Raw genomic sequence first — 20366 nt, forward strand, 5'->3', positions numbered from 1 at the left:
TCCTTTCTAGCACACAGCAGGCCTCATGTCCTCTGTGGTTTCCTGTCTGCTAAGAACACTTTTATCCCAGGTCTGCTTTAGAGAGACCTTTCCAGTCTGAGGAAAAGTCCCCTGCCGTTCTGTGTTCTTGGCTTCCTGCCACCGTGACCAGGGCACATAGCTCAGACTGAACATGGTTGAGCTGGGGCCAGCAGATCTCACACGTGATACCTGCAAGGTAAACAGCTGAGGTCTGTTGACTGGTCTCCTAGGATATATGGAAAACCTTTGGGTTCCATGACAGAGCTGCTAAGCTAGGACTCAGTTCTGAGGTTTGGACTTAGATTTTGGGGCCTTCCCTGTATCTGATCTTGACCTGTCAAATCCTGATTCCTTATTAGGTGCTGAGTCCAGTTTCTATCTCCTTGACCCAGTGTTATTGCTGAAAACACAGCTGCTTGCCAGAGAGAGAGAGAGAGAGAGAGAGAGAGAGAGAGAGAGAGAGAGAGAGAGAGAGAGAGAGAGAGAGAGAGAGAGAGAGAGAGAGAGAGAGAGAGTGTCTGGCATAGGAGTTGGATAGTGTTCTCCAGTGTCTCACACCCAGTCCCTGGTTGCTTCAGTGGCTCTTTCCTTTTCCATCTGTCTGTCATCTATCCATCATTTATTCTGATTCTCTGTCTCTTCTCTCTATCAGCCTACCTGTGTATTAATTCCACTCCCTCTCACCATGAATATTTTATTCTAGACTTTTAGTTGCTCTAGGTAAGTGTCATCCTAGGAGGAATTCAGTCATTGATGAAACTGGAAGCATATTCAGGCATATTGCATCTGTCACTCACTCCACAAAGTTAGTAGCATAGAACATCAAATACCCTAGGTGAATGCCCAATAACCATATATTTATGTATATATATAATGATTACATTCGGATATTTATTTATTTACACATGTGTGTGAGTGTATGTGTGTGGATGCTCCAGGGTCTCATGCTTCTGCAAGCAAGCTCCAGATGCATGCACATCTTTTTGTGTTTGGCTTTATCAAGGTACTGGGGTATCAAACCTTGGTTGGCAGGCTTATCAAGCAATTGTCTTTGTCTGGCTGAGCCATTTTACCAGCCTAATTTAAATATTTTAATGTGTTTTTTTATGCAAATTTTTTTTTCTTGTTTTTCTGACCTTGAATTTGCTATGTAGTCTCAGGGTGGCCTCAGACTCATGGTGATCCTCCTACCCTGCCTCCCAAGTGCTGGGATTAAATGCATGCTCCATCATGCCCAGCTTTATACAGAGTTTTATGTTGAAGTACAGAATTACTGAACATAGTTTGGGCTGGAGAGATGGCTTAGTGGTTAAGTGCTTGCCTGTGAAGTCTAAGGACCCCGGTTCGAGGCTCGGTTCCCCAGGTCCCACGTTAGCCAGATGCACAAGGGGGCACACGCGTCTGGAGTTCGTTTGCAGAGGCTGGAAGCCCTGGCGCGCCCATTCTCTCTCTCTTCCTCTATTTGTCTTTATCTCTGTGCCTGTCGCTCTCAAATAAATAAATAAATAAATAATTTAAAAAAAAGAATTACTGAATATAGTTTGTTTTTGTTTGGATTCTGTGTATTTCTCTTTAGTTCTGGACCAGCCAAAATGAACTGCTATATTTAATAGTACTTGTCTCTCTCATCACTCATTTGCTACCTATTTCAGAATACATTTATTGAGAAGTGGACCATACTATGATTTGAGAAGAGGCCACTAGTTTTTGGTGTATTGCTGAGCATGTTGGAGGTAATATGGTATAGTTAAGACAACCTGACTCAGGACTGGAAGTGTAGTATTCCACTGGTCTCAAAAGAGGGAGGGAAGAGGGGAGAGGGCTTAAGGAAGGGGTATAGTAGATATGTAAGCAGAGGTGGGCGGAATAGTCTAAGGGGAGTTCATAAAGGAGAAGAGGGAATGGGAGGAGGGTTAATCAAAATTTAAGATTTATGAATAATTCATCTGGAAATCTATGTCTTCTCATGTTAATAATATGGTTGTTAAAAAGATTTTGGGCAGAAGTATCCTGTGGAGGTGGATAATGCTGTGCTCAGAAACCAAATATTGATATTGGAAAAATTTCAGTGCAAGAGGTGAGATACCTTCCAGTGAGTTGTTGGTCAGGGAGTTGCCATATAACCCCCAAACATTATAGGCTGTTACAAAGGCTCTTGCTTTCCCACAAGAACTAGATGGTAAGACCCTTCTTCTGAAGACTCTACATGCTTGGGCTACAGGTCACTGAGCAATCAAGTTGGAACTAAGCTGGAAGCCCTCTCCCTGTTGACTAGCTATTGGTATGCTAGAAATAACTATATAGCCTTTTGGGGTAGAAAAGTAATCAACAGGGTTAACTAGCAATGGACTCTGCAGAATTTACAGCTGGCCAGCCAGACTAAATGTACCAACTTGTGGAATGGTGGTGGCATGTCTGTTAGGGGGAAACCAATTGCTCTCTGATTGGACTTGAGGCTCACTCTATAAGAGAGAATTCTTGCCTGGTACTAAAAACCTAATTAAGCCTGTGATGGCATACACCTTTAATCCTAGCACTCAGGAAGCAGAGGTAGCAGGATCACCATGAGTTTAAGGCTACCCTGAGACTACATAGTGAATGCCAGGTCAGCCTGAGCTACAGCAAGACCTTACCTCAAAAACAAAAATCAATGAGCTGGAGAGATGGCTTAGTACTTAAGGCTGTGAAGCCAAAGGAACCAGGTTTGACTTCCCAGGACCCAGATAAGCCAGATGCACAAGGGAGCACATGCATCTGGAGTTTGTTTGCAGTGGCTAGAGGCCCTGGAGCACCCTCTCTCTGTGTCTCTCTCTCTCTCTCTCTCTCTCTCTCTCTCTCTCTGTCTTTCTTCTCTGTATCTCTGTGCTTGCAAATAAGTAAATAAAATAAAAATAGAATGGTAATAAAGTGCTGGGATTAAAGGTGTGTGCTACCACACCTGGCTTTTAAAATTATTAAAAAAAACCAAACCCAAAAATCAAAAAACAAAAACCTAATTATAAGCCAATGGCTGGGGAGGTCATAAGCCCTAGGAGGGGAAGCTACTGTTGCTGTCTGGTTAAATGAATATATTATGCCTACCAAACTGCCCACTAAATATTTATGTTTATGCCCATCTATTAATCCTACTGTCACATTTGGTTAGAGAAGTTTCTCTTTTCAGATGGCAGTGACCCCTAGAGTGACTCCAAACTCACCAAAATGATGAGAATATGGGACAATGGAGTGTTCAGCACTAAGTGAGACATCTCTATCACACCCTCTGTGGTAGTTCAAATGTGATAGTTGGAATGTATGGCCCCATAGACTCAGGTGTTTCAATTAAAATTGAAGTTCTATTTCCTAGCTAATGTGAGCAGAGTGGCAATAAACATGGATGTGCAAGTATCTCTAAGGTAGTGAAAAGAGTTCTTAGGATATGTGCCTAAGGAATACTATAGCTGGGTCATATGGTAAATCTACATTTAGCTGTCTCAGGAACCTCCACAATGATTTCCACAATGGCTGGACCAGATTGCATCTCTACCAACAGTGTAGAAGGGTTCCTCTTTTTCCTTGCCCTCACCAGCATTTATTGTCATTTTTTTTCTTGATGATAGCCATTCACTGACAGGAGTGAGATGGAATATCAAAGTAGTTTTGATTTGCATTTCTCTGATTGCTAAGGAGGTAGAACATTTTTTAGATGTTTATGCCATCTGTATTTCTTCTTTTGAGAACTCTCTAGTTCCATAGCCCATTTTTTAATTGTTTTTTTTTTGAGTTCTTATATTTAGTTTTCTGAGTTCTTTGTATAGCCTAGATATTAATCCTCTGTCAGATGTATAGCTGGCAAAGATTTTCTCCAATTCTGTAGGCTGCCTTTTTGCTCTATTCACATTGTCTTTTGTTGTACAAAATCTTTAATTTCATGAGGTACCAGTGGTTGGTTAGTAGTTTTATTTCCTGAGTAACTGGGCTTATATTTAGAAAGTTGTTGCAAGTGCCAGTATGTTAAAGGGTTTCCTATACTTTTCCTCTAGCAATTTCAGTTTCAGATCTGATATTAAGGTCTTTGGTCCTTGTGGACTTGATTCTTGTGCATGGAGAGAGATAAGGATATAATTCTATCCTTCTATAGATATCCAGTTTCCCCAGAACTATTTGTTTAAAAGGCTATCTTTTCTTCAGTGAATATCTTTGTCATGTTTGTTGAAAATCAGATGACTGTGTATGTCTGGATTTACATCTGGGTACTATACTGTGTTCCATTCATGTCTATCTTTGTGCCAGTACCATGCTATTTTTATTACTATGGTTCTTAAAATTGGGCATGGTGATACCACAAGCCTTTTTTTTTTTTTTCTCAAAATTGTTTTGGCTATTTGAGGTTTTTTGTGCTTCCAAATGAATTTTAGGAATTTTTTTTTTCTATTTCCATGAAGAATACCATTGGAAGTATGATAGGGATTGCAGCAAATGTGCAGATTGCTTTTGGCAAGATTGACATTTTCACAATATTAGTTCTTGCAATCCAAGAACATAGGATGTCTTTCCATTTCCTAGTGTCTTCCAGCCAAGATGTCCCTAAACTAATGAACAGATAATGAAGATATGGTACATTTATACAATGAAGTTCTATTCAGTGGTAAAGAAAAATGAAATTATGAAATTTTTAGGGAAGTGGATGGATCTGGAAAGGATTATACTAAGTGAGATAATCCAAGCCCAGAAAGCCAAATGTTGTGTATTCTCTCTCATATGTGGATCCTAGCTACAAATGTTTAGACTTGTATTTGAGTTGGAGTAAAAATCAGTAGCAGAGGCCAGTAAGCTAGAAAAGGGCTATAAGGAAGGAGGAGAGGGGAGAACTTAAGGGGATGGTATTGTGTATATTTAAATAAATGAACAGATTACTGGAGGTGTAATGGCCTCTTTGAAGTCATGGGAAGAAAGTGAATAAAAGAAATGTGGGGGTAAAGCTAATGAAAATTCAAGATGTTGTAAATAAGCCATATGGACACCTATATTTTTTGGATAATGGCACACCCAGAAGCCATAAAATGTTACTAGAAAAGTTTCAGTGACAGGGATGGGATACCTTTCAGTTAGTTGTTGGCCAAGGAGGTCTGTGATGCCCCCAAAACATTACAGAGTACTGCCAAGGCTCTTGGTTTCCCACCAGAAATAGATGGTAAGACCATATTGCTGAAGACTCCACATGTCTGGGCTACAATATCAATGAGAAATCAAGCTGAAGCTGAGCTGAAAACATCCTCCTTGTACAGTGAAAACAATGGACACTGCAAGCCTTAAATTTGGCCAAACAGGCCAAATGACTGATCAGGTGCAATAGTGGCATATCTGTTATGGGGGAAACCAACTGCTCTCTCATTGGACTTAAGACCTGCTCCATGATTGAGAATACATGCCTGATACTGAAAATCTAATCAAATGCGTATGGCAGGCATGGTCATGAGCCCTAGGAGTATGATATCTGCTCTATGTGGCCTAACTGCATATATTATGCTCACCAAAGTTTCCAGAAGCACTTTACTTAACATTCATACCCATATATTAATGATACTCTCACTTTTGGTTAGAGAAGCTTCTCTTTTCAGATGGCAGTAACCACTGGGATAGCCCAAAAGGTACCATAGTGATTAGAGGAAGTGACAGGAATATTCCACACTGAAATATCTCTATCATATCTTCCAAGGCTCAGGGTCAGTTGCAGAAGAGGTGGCAGAAAGAATGTAAGAGCCAAAGGGAGGGTAGGACTGATTATGATGGAATTGTTCAGACAGAAATTGGCCTCAATATCCATGACCTGACAGCACTACCTTCACAAGGCCCCATAATAGGAGGAAAAGATGATGACATCAGAATAAAAAGGAGACTAATGGAGAGGGGGAGGGGACATAATGGAGAGTGTATTTGTGAGGGGGGAGTGGGGAAGGGAATTATCATGGTTTATTGTCTATAATTATGGAACTTGTCAATTAGAACAGTTAAAAAAATTGGAGTTCTAACTTTAGCCCCTAGCAGATGTGACATGGGGGCAGATCTTTGAGCTTAGCCATAAGGTATGCCTGGGGGTAGATCTGACTTCTAGTCTAAACATGTATGCAGAGCAGTTGGAGCTCTGGTGGTTTTGTGGTGCAGGCTCTTGGTGGTGTCTCTCTCTGCTTGGATCTATGTAAGGGAGAAAGCTTCTTCCACCATTGATTATATTCCCCTGGACTCTGTGAACTGAAATAAGTCACTTCCATCCATAAGCTGTGTCTGGTTGGATGTTTGACCCAGTAATGAGAAACTGACTACAATGCCCTCTGCGGTTCAGGAACCACTGCAGAAGAGCAGGCAGAAAGAATGTAAGAGCCAGAGGAAAGGAAGAGTGTTTATAATGCTGTCTTCCAGATACAGAGTGGCCTTGATATTCATGACCTCGTACTGGCTGATGTTACCTACACAAGATCTGCATAATAGGGGGAAAAAGAAGCTGATGATATCCAAGTAGGAAATAGACTACTTGGAAAGAAGAAAGAATTCAGTGGAGGAAATATTTGGGGAAGGAAGAAGGGAGAGTGGTGGGAAGGGATTGTTGCCTATATTTATGGAAATTGTTAATAATTTTTGTATAAAGAGAGACTGAATGGTCTTGCTAGGAGGACAAATTAAGGTAAAAATTATGCAAAAGAACTACTTAAGGGAGAAGAGGTTTTCTCTAGTTGCCCCTGATAATATTTCAGGAATAATACAATCATCATAATTACATATTAATTTCAGTTATGAGAGACTGAGCAGTGGTTTTCTATGGACTATACTTGGCTGACTTAGAGCAGCTGTGAAAGGTGAAGCTCTCTGGAAGTAGATCACATTTTACCACCACTACCAGGAAAACATCTGAAGATCCTAGGGCTTACCTTGTCTCCTCAACATAAAGATCCTAGGATTTTATAGGACTGAAACATTTCTCACCCTACTTATTGGGTTTTGGTCCCCCATTTATGTCATGGGACATTTCTTTTATCCTTTTTACTTACTTATTTGTTATTATTATTTAATATTTATTTATGTATTTTAAATTTTTTATTATTGACAACATCTATAATTATAGACAATAAACCATGTTAATTTCCTCCCCCTTCACTTTCCCCTTCACAACTCCACACTCCATCATATCACTACCCCATTTCAATCAGTCTCTGTTATTTTGATGTCAACATCTTTTCCTCCTAGTGTACTGGTCTTGTGTAGGTAGTGTCAGGCACTGTGAGGTCATGGATATCCAGGCTATTTTGTGTGTGGAAGATTTCAGGGTAGGGAGTCCTACTCTTCCTTTGGCTCTTACATTCTTCCCACTGCCTCTTCTGCAATGGACCTTGAGCCTTGGAAGGTGTGACAGATGTTTCAGTGCTGAGCACTACTCTGTCACTTCTTCTCAGCATCATGGTGCCTTTTGAGTCCTCCCAGAAGTCACCAATATCTGAAAAGAGAAGCTTTGCTAACAAAAAGTGAGAGTAGCATTAATATAAGGGTATGAACATTAAGAAAGGTGCTTACTGGGCAGTTTAGTTTGCATAATATATGCATTTAGCCAGACACCAGAAGGTGTTATACCACTAGGGCTCATGACTTCCGCCATCATAGGTTTTCAGTATCTGGCATGTTTTCCCTCCCATGGAGCAGGCCTCCAGTCCAATTAGAGAGCAGTTGGTTTCCCCCATAACAGACATACCACTATTGTGCCCATTGGTTCATTTGGCCTGGCTGGCCCAACTTAAGGCTTGCAGTCTCCATTGTTGTTTATCTCCACTGATGAGTCTCGTTCTCTCTCTCTCTCTCTCTCTCTCTCTCTCTCTCTCTCTCTCTCTCCCATAGAGCTGCTTGCTATATAGCTTTTTTGCTGGAGTTCTGTCAGCTGGTCTACATGGAGTAGGTTTTCGGCTCAACTCAAGCAAGGTTTTTCAGTGACCTTGCAGCCCAAGCATGTGGAGTCTTCAGCTATAGGGTCTTACCATCTATTCCTGGAGGGAAACCAAGATCATTGACAATGGCCTATAATGTTTTGGGGGCATCAGGGACCTCCCTTGGAAACAAATCATTGGAAGGTATCTCATCCCTGGCACTAAAAATTATATGAGTGAATGTGTATGTACACATTCATGTATGTGCAGGTACATGTGTGTATGTGTGTATGGACACCAGAGGACAACCTTGTGTGTTATGCTCAGGTATGCTGCCCATCTTTTTTTGGATATGTCTCTCATTGCCCTGGACCTAGCCAGTTAGGCTAGACTGGTTTGCCAGTGAGCCCCAGGAATATTTCTATGTCTACTTTCTCAGCATTGGTATAACAGTGCTACTATGCTTGGCATTTTTATGTGTGTCTGGGGAGCAAATCAGGTCCTCACACTTGCAAGACAAACCCTTTATGAATTAAGCTGTTTCCCTAGCTCCTCGTGGGAAATTATGGAACATTTCGTGACCTTTTAATAAACTTAAATTACAGTTGTGGATTGATACATAAAGCACTCATAACACATATATTTACTACTTCCTTGTTGTGTTTTGAATGTTTGTGTTCCCCCAGACCTCAGGGGGAATTCTTGCCCCCATGGTGATAGTGATGAATGTCGGTTTTGGCAAAGTAGAACTCTAGTAAGTGGGATATACAGGCAATTTTTTTATAGAGGTACTCTAGAGAGCACTCTGCTCTTTTCACCATGTGAAGAGACAGCATGAACAAGGATACTTCCCGCTCTAGATGCTAGCTCTGCTGGGATTGTGACCTTGGACTTACAGCTTCCAGATAAATAAACCTCTGCTGGTAGTAATCCCAAAGCTGTAGCCCAAATAGTAGGAAATTACTATTAGAAAAACCCAGTCCTAGTGCGTGAGAACCAGCTCATGGTGCCCTGAGACTGAATAAGGATGCAGACAGATCCAGGCTATCTGAGTGTGATGTATAGAGGGCTTGTTGACAAAGTTTGGCTCTGGGTGCCTGCAACTGGGTCAGAAGGAGGACTAAAGTGACTTCAGTCCCTTTTTATGTGAAGATACAACAGGGAGTGAGGAAGTTCTAGTGCCCAAGCCTAGCGCCAAGATCTGCACACCACCCTAATGGTTTCTTCTAGGTTCAATTTCCTGTAAACTTTGCAGCTGTCCAGGGTCACCAAGGTGATATTATGACAGTTATGACTCAAGATGATTGCCATCATATCGAACTGGAGTACTAATGGGGAATAAGACACATGATAAAAATGTGTATTAAGTATTCAAGGAGCCCTTGGATGAGGGCAGCAAGTGGCTTTTATTCTGGTTTATGACACTTGGTTTAGTCATTCCTCAAGTTGCTTTAAAAGTTCTTGGCCATGCTTTTGATAAACTCAATGTGGGAACACAGATTGTTTTTCAATGACTCCCTGTTTTAGTCAGCTTCATGTTGCTGAGATGAGCTTCCAAACCAGGAACTGTTTGTTGGAGGAAGGGATTTGTTGAAGCTTATAGATCCAGGAGAAGTTCCACAATGGTGGAAGGAGCTGACCCCCTTTACCAATTCCATGCAGAGAGAAAAGGCCACCACTGGTACCCCCAAAAGCAAGCATACTCTGGGAACCCCAGGCAAAGTTAAAGCACTCTGCATACCAGGGGGGCCCAGTTTATTCAGTGTTACCTTTCAAGGTAGAAATACTTGGCTGGAAGCACAAGTTGCAGCTTTGATTAAACATTTAAGTCTATTAGGGGTCGTACATTCAAACTACCATACTCCTAGATACTTTTCATTTACAATTTCCACAACAAAATTTACTCTGGCTGCCATTGCATACATGTGAATCTGGCTGGCTGGAATCCCAAGGCTCTCTGGACCCTAAGGCCACCACCACCCCCACAAAGTCCCTCCTCCTGTCAATACAAATGTGCCAGGTGTGTGTTATTTACATATGTACACATGCTGTGCTTAAGGATGGACATCTGCATTTATGTATGTGTATGTTTGTGTATGTAGTCTGTGGTGATGGTTAAAAATAAAACCTAGCTCACCCAGCAGGCTGTTCCTCACTCAGGTGAGCAGCTTCTGCTAATTTCACCCATGATATGGTCAAGTACAAATGGATTAGGTACTAAAATCACCACACAGACATAGACATACATACATGTGTGCAACATGCATGAGGCTGCCACCTTCCCTACACGTGACCAACAGCACCCTTGGATCCATGTATTGTGGCTGACAGGTGTTCACAGATACGCTTCTAGAGAACCACTTCATATACCAGGGAGCCCTTAGCATGCAAGAATATACCTTTGTGGATTTGGGACTGAAGCTTGGATGTCCAGCCTGAGTCAGTGTGGGGTGGCATGTCTGTGCCTGCCCTCTTTTCTGGGTAGCAGCTGAAGGGGAAAGAGCACTGGGATTCGGAAGGGACACAGTCTACTTTCTAATTTGATTTTTCCTCTCTGCATCTCTCCTCTGGCCAGCAGTTCCAGTGATTTATGATACAGGTATTGGTTTGGGAGAGGCAGTCCCATGACTAAATATAGAATCTCCTCAGGCCATAAATGGGAGGGTAGGAGGGCACTTTGCAGGGAGAAATTAGCTCTGCAGTCCTCAGCCAAAGTTAAGAAGTTCCAACCGAACCACAGACCATAACAGCTGTCTTCTCTGCTGTCCCCTCTCCTCTGGGTGAGTGTCTCTCTTTCTTTTTTCAGTTGTGGCTTTGGGAAAGGAACCAAACTGCAGAGTAGATTGCTCTTGCTTTCCCTATGCAGGCCATGTTCAGGGCAGAGTTGCCTGCAGACAATTCATCACTAAAGGATAAACCAAAGGTTTTCCGTTGAGGTCTGCATGTCAGTGAAGACTCTACCCTCATCTAGAGTTTTCTTTATTTATTTCTTGTCTTGCTAGGCCTGATGTACCATCTACATCCCTCAGAGTAGTTGGGTCCCCTTGACTTTCTGCATTATTTTACTGCCCGGAGTGAGCTGACAGATGTCCAATATTGTGACAAGGGGCTTATAAATGAAGGGAGGAGAGGCAGACTGGGAAAGAAGTAGTAATTTTTAGCAGGAGCCTCAAGTTTTGCTGGAAAAGACAACTGTTGGTGGGTTGTCCCTTCCTTGTGCCTTTGGAGGAGTTTGGATCCTGTAGACCTCCAGTTCTGCTGCTGGCATGAATGTTGAGTGTGGGAAATCTGTGCCTGCCAGGAAGGAGAGGGTCTGACGCCATGCATGAGGGCCAGGGCCTTGGAGAAGGGAAGAGGGCACAAGGTTAGAAACACCAGCTTTCCCTGTCTCCTATCTCACATTCCTTTCTTAACCAGTACTAGAAAAACAAAGAGCATGTGGTGGAGCAAAGACACTTTAAAGGTGATATTGAATAAACTGGGTCCCCAGATAAAATCTGTCTCAGGAGCCAAGGATTTAGTCACTAGGGCCCAGGCCAACTCCATGTGCCAGCTTCTCTTCTCCCTTCTAGAGACGCTGTAACATGGTGTGCTTGCTGACTGACATTCCTAGCTGTGCAATAGATACTATCGAGCAAAAGTCAGGGGCAAGCTATAGAGTGACCTGGAGTCAGGTTAGAATATGATCTTCACAGTAAATTTGCACACAACTCACTGAAATCAGAGATCTTAGTGCAAGTGACTGTGTTCTATAAGACAAGGTCACATTTTGTGAACCTTTGGTAACTACTGACTTCATTCTCTGTTCATAAAACATGGTGGCTCTGGGCTGCTGAAGTGCTGTCTATGCAGGAGGTAGCCTGGGATCCAGTTTCTTTGTCTAATTCCACACTGCTCAAGCAGTAGGGAAAAATGACTCAGGCCTCCAAGAGAGCTAATAGCTTGTGGCTTCAAGGAGGAATCCTCAATCTCTCATGTCATGTCTATTCAAAACTACTGGATGAGTAGTGAAGATCATAACCATGTTTTATTAACCCTCCAGGTTCTCAAGAATCACTTAATGTCTAGTTGTTATTTTGGTTCTTTAAGAGGTTCCTTTTGTAATATTTTTGTGCCAATAAGACCCAATGTGAACAAGCTTGGCAAAAACAGGTCATGGGAACCCAGTGCTTGTCACTTGGGGGTCTACTCTGTGTGTTTAATCATTCTCTTCCATCCTTGGATTGCTTTCATTCTATTTGTCTGTTGACTTTGACATTTTCACCCATATAAATAACTTCTTTTATTGAATAGGAATAAGTGCTTTGAACTTGAAATGTCTTTGCAAATTAAAACTGTGCTTGGCGACAGGCATTCCCAAATGTTCCTCGCAGGAAGGGCTTAGGACTGGGCACACCACAGACACGCAGTCTTGGTTCTTGAGGACAAGCTCTCATTTCATAGTGGTGTCATAATTCCTAAATGTGTCAGGAAGAGTAGGGTGTGGTCCTCGCATTGGGCTGAGGTGGAAAATGGTTGGGAGTGGTCAGAAGAGCAGCTGGCACCAAGGCTTTGCCTGGATGCACTATTCCCCTTGGAAGGGTATGTTCATTTGGGAGTGTCTGTGCTCAGCAGGGCCTCTGATGTTACTTAAGTATAGCCATGGACACAAGCACTGCTGGAGGTTGGAGGAATATTGCTAGCACCCACTTTAGTCCCTTGGTTTAATAGTAAAGCACATGTAGGGCTGAAGAGCTGGCTTAGCGGTTAAGCGCTTGCCTGTGAAGCCTAAGAACAGTGGTTCAAGGCTCAATTCCCCAGGACCCACGTTAGCCAGATGCACAAGGGGGTGCACACCCTTGGAATTCCTTTGCAGTGGCTGGAAGCCCTGGCATTCCCATTCTCTCTCATAATCTGCCTCTTTCTCTCTCTGTCTGTTGCTCTCAAGTAAATAAATAAAAGTGAACAAAAAATTTCTTTAAAAAGCACATGTAAGCCCAGAGCTATTTGGGTCTCAGACCTTGGGAGCCCCAGAATCCAAACCCGACAATGTTCCAGCACCGTAATGGCACCACCTTTTGTAGTGAGTCTCTTTTTGCTTTGGGGAAGTGTGTGTGGGGGAAGGGGTCACTTAACATATGTTATGAAACTTTTTTAAAGTAAGACCATAGCTTTGGGGTTGGAGTGATTTAGGGCTCAGTGATTAAGGCACTTGCCTGCAAAGCCTAAGGACCCAAGGTTCAATTTCCCAGTACCCACGTAAAACTAGATGCACAAAGTGGTACATGTGTCTGGAGCTCATTTGCAGCAGTTAGAGGCCCTGGCACACCCATTCTTTCTATCTCTCTGTCTCTCTCTCTCTCAAATAAATAATCAAAATATATGAAAATTATATTTTAAAAAACATAGAAGCTTTTCAAAATATTTATTTATTTATTTGAGAGAGAGTGACAGAATGGGCATGCCATATTCTCTAGCCACTGCAAACGAACTCCAGATGCATATGCTACCTTGTGCATCCAGCTTACATGGGTCTGGCAGAATCAAACTTGGGTCCTTTGGCTTTGCAGGTAAGTGCCTTAGCCACTAGGCCATCTCTCCAGCTTAAGACAGTAGCTTTTGTTATAAGCAGTGGATGGAGTGCAAGAACAATCAGTCTGGGTCAGCTCCCTAGAGACCCCGTTGCTTACATACATCTACCACTTCCAGACTGCAGCCCTTGAACTTACCCCAACCCAGAGGTATATGATTCCAGAAGGTTCTAGTGTCCTAAGTCAGGGTGTGGGCCTAGCCTGGATCAGGGAGGTTCTGAAGTAAGAAGTTCCCAAGGGGTGAAGGATGTGGACTTGTACTCCTGCAGTTGGTTAGGTATGAGACTGGCTACCCTGAGGCAGCTGGAGCTGAAGAGTCAAGTGCACAAGTCCAGTTTGTCTTGCCCCTGAGCAATGAGCTCCAAGGTGTTTCCTCCTTGAGGCCCAATCGTTCTTAGATTTAGGTTTGGTGAAGTATGTGTTGGGTGCTCCAAATGATAGTAGGTTGAAACATGGGTTCAAAAGGTGCCAGTACTTGGAGAGCCCTTGACAACTTCTGAGTTTGATGACACCAGGGGAGCAGAGGAAAGTGTGAGAGTAAGTGCAGTGAAGTGCTGTTACTGTCATCAAAAGGGTATAGGGAAATAAGTGCTGTGGGTCTGGGTCTGTGAGTCAGAGGGAGGAGTAAGGAAATGCATACACTTGATGCTGGCTGTTCCTCTCTAATCACTACAAAGTGTGGGCTCCTCACACATGAAGTGCTTGAAGACTTCCAGGCCCACTTGACAATAAGTGATGTAGTGTCAGAGATATACCATGCTGTGTGCTGATTATGCCTATAGCCTTGGGTGGGACATTCAAACTGGCTGAAGGGGAGCTGTCATCAGGCTTTAAAGGCTTGAGTCATCTTATATCCCATACAAGAACATGGGTCTAATCAAGAGTACATGCTCTGCTTTTGAGGATGGCTTCTTCTATGATGCAGGTCATTTTGGGGACCTTTGTTTGCAAGGAAATACAAAGAAATTTGAAAGTTTACTCACCATAAACATAAGTGTAAGTAGGTTTGTGAGGAGTAACATCTGACACAATAGCAGGCAACAATATTGCCCATAGTTTCTGCAATGGAGGATGCATCAGGACAGGTGGACCACAGACAAAAATCTCAGTGAAGAAACAGGTTCTAGTGATGGAATCTCCCAATCCTGGTGTGCCATCAATTTACACATAAAGAGCCCCCAAAGCACAAAGCATATGCAGCTGCAGTCTGCAGACCTTTTATGGTGATACCCTGGCTGAGTGGGGCATCTCTCATTTAAAGTGATAGGTTGTTATCTACAGAATTTTGTGTCACAATGACCATGTGATTGAGGTGGCTGCCTCTTCAGTTTGTTACTCTCCACCGAGCACAGTGACAGGTGTCATACATATTCAGTGTGGAATATTAGAGCTGGAGAGATTAGAAATGAACCCGAGGCTACGCTGCAGTGCTGCAATCGGAGAGTTTGGTCTTAGCATCCAAGCCAGGCACTTGACCTCTGCATTCTCCTTCAAAGCTGGGTGGGGTAGAGGATGTGGGTTTTGTGTGCTCCTTTGGGTGCAGAAACCTGTATGCTTTTGTAATCTCTGTAGGCTCACAACTGGCAGATCCAATGCTATGCCTCCTAGATAGAAGGGAGCTGGTTAAAGAGTTGATTTATTTTATGAATGTGTATGTGTGTGCATATGTATGTATAGGTGTTCATGTATGCATAAGTGCAAATGCATATATTTGCACATGTGTGGCCACAGGACAAGCTCAGGTCCCATCCTCAGAATCACTGTCTGCCTCCTTTGAGACAGGGTCTCTTATTGGCCTGGAACCCACCATTTAGGCAGGTCTGTGTGGCTAGCGAACCCTGAGGATCCTCCTTTCTCCATCTCCCCAGTGCTGGAATTATAGGCAGGCCATGATATGCCCAGTGTTTTATATGGGCACTGGGGATTGAACGCAGGTCCTCATGCTTGCAAGATAAGCAGTCTACCAAATGAGCTATCTGCCCAAACTCACAAGTTGATTCTGAGATTTGCTAACATGACAAAGTCTAAACACATTCTAATATAGAAATTTGCTGAGCTTTGATGGGCTGGCCCTGTATTTTGTTGTCCTCTGTACTTCAGTGTTTGGCTAACCCCCAGAGATCTTTCTAGGCTCTGTAACTCTGTGATTCATAGTCTTAGTGGACTTGATCATGCAGCTCACCCTTGGAGTAAACTATGCTATTTGGTACATTTTCTAACACATACCCCAGAAGGCTAAATGATGATGAAGAGTAGATTGAAGGCAGCTTTCGCTCTTGGCTCAAGGCTGCCCTTGAGGTCCCTGTTTCAGAGCGCACTTCTGCAGTGTTCTATTTGGGAGGTGCTCTTGGGGTCGTGCTGTGGGGCTTCTATAAACTAGGGTACATTATTCCAATTTAAATGAAGACACATAGGGAGCTTGAGTTTGGAGTTCTTTAGGGGTCTTACCTAAGAAATTAATGATGCATATACTTAGGAAAGCTGCTTGTATGTGACTTTGTAGAGGTGACCCAAAGACTCAGTATATTGGGTTGCATTTATTAGGCTAAATATATATAACAAATGACCACCTGTAATTGTTGCATCACTCCAAGTTCTCAGAGACAAAGACTGATCTCAGTGATTTCTTGTTTTGGAAGAATTTCACTCAAACTTGCTCATTTCTCCATGTCCTTGAATCTTAGTCTGTACTTTATGCCTTGGTCATCATCCCTTATACCAAACTTGCCCTCAGGAGTTCACAGTTCCTGATTTCAACAGACAACCTAGGATGCAGGGTGAACAAATACCTTTTTTGGGACCCCTGAGGGGGGGGGCAGGAAGATTCCCATGTGAATGGAACTTTTCAAGGTCAACTTGTGTTATATCAATATGTGACTTAACTTTCTACCTTTGTTCTCTGAGGCCCTTCCTACCACCCATCTCTGCCTGTTGGTTTACTTGTCTACCAGGGCCCTTCCCACAGGTGCCATGCTTCTGGAGCCTATCTGGCTGCCCTCTCCTCTCCTTTCTGGGGCATGTTGTATCTCCCTGCCAGCCCTGGCTCTTGTCATTCCATGTTATTGTTTATGTCTCTTATCTGTTTGAATTATTTTTATCCTCCTTACTCATAGTGCTTGAACATATTAGGTATTCTATAAATACTGCTAAACTCACAATTAATTATATAGCCCAGGGTTGGAGGGATGGCTTAGCAATTAAGGTGCTTACCTGTAAAGCCAAAGGACCCAGGTTTGATTCCCCAAGACCCACGTGAACCAGATACACAAAGGGGCGCATATATCTGGAATTCATTTGCACTGGCTGGAGGCCCTGGTGCATCCATTATCTCTGTCTCTCTCTCTCTATCTTTCTCTCTCTCACACATAAATATAAAAATTTTAATATATATATTGCTCAATCCTGTGATTGTTTTTGCTTGTGTGTGTGGTATGTGTGTACGTGTGTTTGTGTGGGCACACATGCACATATATTCTGTGCATTTAGAGTCCAGATTTCTACACAGACAACCTTCATTATTAAATATCCATCTTGTTCTTTGGCTAGACTAGTGAGCCAGAGAGCCTCAGGGATTCTCTGTCTCTACTTTCCATTGGGGTTCTAGGTGTGTGCCACCACACATAGCTTCTGACATGGCTTCTGAGGATCCAAACTCAGGCCCTCATGTTTTCATGAGAAGCACTTTACCCACAAAGTGATCTCCTCAGTCCCTAATCTTACAATTTTTATGGAAAGTAACAAAAAATAAATTGGGTCCCAAGGAAGTCAGTAGGTTTTTTGACCCTAGCTGAAGACAACTTTTTCCCAAGTAATCTTTTGCTTTTCTCCCCTCTTGAATGATTCTTATCAGAGTAGCCCCTTCCCATTAGGAACCATGCCAAATGTGAAGCAGATATCTCCAGGTCTGACTCCTCATGCTCTTTTCTTTCTACTCTTAGAAAGGTCCAAGATGTCTCTGGTGGCAGTACCCTTCTACCAGAAGAGACACAAGCACTTCGACCAGTCATATCGAAACATTCAAACAAGGTACCTTCTGGATGAATATTCATCAAAAAAGTAAGTTGTTAGGCTTTGGTTTGACTCATTGAACAGTGAGTGTAAGTGCCTGATTTTTCCAGGGAGAAACTTGTGCTATCCCCTGAGACTTAAAGATGAATTAGTGTTGGGGTCTGAGAACATCCTTGGTGCATTTGTCCCTCCCAATGACAAAAGGCTGACTGGGCTGTATGCCCCAGCTGACCACTGTGCACTGCAGGTCCTATGGATGGGCACTGAGCTCCAATGGAGATGGATGAGCAGATTCCTTAGCACACGTTAACTGGTTTTACTCTTCTTCAAATACCTTCCAGCAGTGGGATCTAAAACATAACGCAAAATGTAGGACAATGAGGAGAAAAACAATGCAACGAATGTTGGCAAGGTTCTTGGGTAGCAAAGTAAAAGTGGAAAGGATGTTGGTTCCTCATGATTTTGCCACATCAAGACACTTGACTGGGGCTGGAGAGATTGCTTAGTTAAGGCACTTGCCTGCGAAGCCTAAGGACCCATGTTTAACTCTCCAGATCCCATGTAAGCCAGATGCACAAAGGTGAGGCAAGCACAAGGTTGCACATGCTCACTAGGTGGTACAAGTGTCTGGAGTTTGATTGTAGTGGCTGAGGCCCTGGCACTCTCTCTGTCTTGCTCTTGCTCTCACTCTGGCTCTCTCTCTCTAAAACAAAACACCCCAAAATAAAAAATAACCTGAGTCTACTTCCTGAAAGCACAGCTGGTGCCCAGCCCCACATTCACCTGTGGTATCCTGAAGGACGTGGTCTCCCTGGGCTGCAGTTTGTCCCCCCCCTGGGTCTTGTGTGTCAGCAGATATGCAGCTTCAGTGGAATGATTACAAGAAGGCTGTGAGCTGGAAGAAACCTGAGGGTCTGACTTTTTCTTGCTGAAAGTTCCTGCCACATGTCACCAGCACCCTATATTTAGAAATGCTTGTGGTATTCATTTAGTTGCCATCCCTTGTAACAAACAAAGGCAAACATTCAAAGCACCTCCCAAGAGCTCCAGAGAGATTGAGATTCCTTGATATATATAATTGTGGCTGCTAACCAGGAAGGGTTGAGTAGCATGTTGGTAGGGAGGGGTGGGCCCCAGCTACAGGGAACTTACGGAGAATGTCCTACAGGGGCGTATACTCAGGGATAGGGAGAGAGTCACATGCAGAAACATAGGCTTAAGTTTGGGTGTGTCTCCATGCATGAGAATGTGTGTGTCTGCACAAATGTGAATATGTGTATATATATATATATATATATACATATAAATATATATATATATATATATATATATATATTTGTGTCTGTGGATATGCATACTCCTGTCTGTGCTTATGTGCATATGTGGGTGTATATGTGGGCTTGTGTATGTGGTCTATATGCACACATGTACACATGAATGCAGGTGTGTCCAAGCACATGTGTGTGTTGCCTACTCCTACACATATGCTCAAGTGCTCTTGGTGCCCAAGTGTGTGCTGCAGTGAGGGATTGTGGTGTGTGGGAAGCAAACAATGTCAGCATAATCTGTAGGTATTTTCCTAGCATGTCGAATTGTTTTCAATATTTGTCCAGGCGAGCCTCTACCCAGTCATCTACTCAGAGATCTCTTACACAGCACTCATCTGCAAAGACAGCCTCCAGTCAGAGCTCTACTAGGGGGACGACGACCTGCAGGCTCTGTGCAAAGCGGGTGAGCGCCTCAGAAGAGGAGGAACTTGAAAATGAAAACAGGTAACCATTTTGTGGCCTCCTCAGCTGCTGCCCATAGAGCTCACTGTACTGGGCACAGGCAGCCACAGGGCAGAGAAGGGTGAGGTGTGCTAGCTGGGGTTGTTCAGTGAACAGAAGCCAGGCTCATTAATGAATGTGTCCTTCCCAAGCACTCGCTTATTCTTCACCATCCTTAGGTCAGTTCTAATAGGAAACCATTTGGAGGGAGTCCCCATCATTATGTAGCCTCATGCCCTTTGGGGCTGGTGTATGGCCTCAGGCTCATCTTCTGCAACCTTTCCCTGTACCGTAGAGCACTGAAGCCTCATGCACTCCACCTGGAATTTTCACTCATAGCTTCTTGAGTGCAACAACCCATACCCCACACATAGTCCACTCCACATGGAGTGTGAATTTCCACTTGCAGCCTCTGTGCATATTGTCCATTGCAGCAAGGTCACCTCCTGGGGAGGCAGTCAGGCTTAAATAGCTGTCCCTGTGGAAACTGAGGGCTGAGAAGGGCTCTATGAATCATCGTAGCTTACATTTCTATGGAGTCCACTCAAGAAGCTGCTATGTCATAGGAAAGAGGATTAGCCAGAATGTCAGTCCTAAAATTGTTCCCAGGTGACAGAGAGGCAGTAGTGGTATTGCTACTGTCTTTCAAGAATAGCATGAATAGCCAAATGTTCTATTCTGGCTGTATTGTATATCTCTACTACCACCCCTACTAATTCTGATGGAATGTGAGATTTGGGCAAACATGTTTCCTTTTGAAAGTTGCATAATGTTGGGGTTACCTATTTAATGAAGTATAGCTTGAGAAAGGCAACCATTATGTTTCAACAACTGAGCTAACTTTTAAATAAATTGTAATGTAAATTAATTTTATTATAAAGTGAAGACTTCTATTAAACAGTCACTTCAAACTATAAACACGGAAACTATGTGAAGTTTTAAAAGTTGGATTGTTTAAAGATGATTTTTATGTTTATATTAAGTTTTAAAGACTGCAAGTTGGACATTTGAGTTGTGCCATTTTATGCTTTGTCAATTACACATCAGTGTGAGCTTGAGTGTAATGACAAGCTCCAGTTTCCCCTCTGGTGGGATGAGAAAAGGGAATT

At 43.0% G+C, this 20366-nt stretch overlaps 1 protein-coding gene across 1 annotated transcript in view; it reads left to right on the forward strand.

The window, feature by feature from the left end:
• Myom2 (myomesin 2) overlaps window positions 1-20366 on the forward strand; it is a 142535-nt gene that overhangs the window by 46546 nt on the left and 75623 nt on the right. Inside the window, exons 2-3 of the mRNA XM_004663088.2 lie at window positions 17419-17536; window positions 19102-19260. Coding sequence (XP_004663145.1) covers window positions 17430-17536; window positions 19102-19260 — 266 coding nt within the window. The 5' untranslated portion in view covers window positions 17419-17429. The remainder of the gene's footprint in view (window positions 1-17418; window positions 17537-19101; window positions 19261-20366) is intronic.

This window comes from Jaculus jaculus, chromosome 12 (assembly GCF_020740685.1).
Source record: "Jaculus jaculus isolate mJacJac1 chromosome 12, mJacJac1.mat.Y.cur, whole genome shotgun sequence".
Lineage (NCBI taxonomy): Eukaryota > Metazoa > Chordata > Mammalia > Rodentia > Dipodidae > Jaculus > Jaculus jaculus.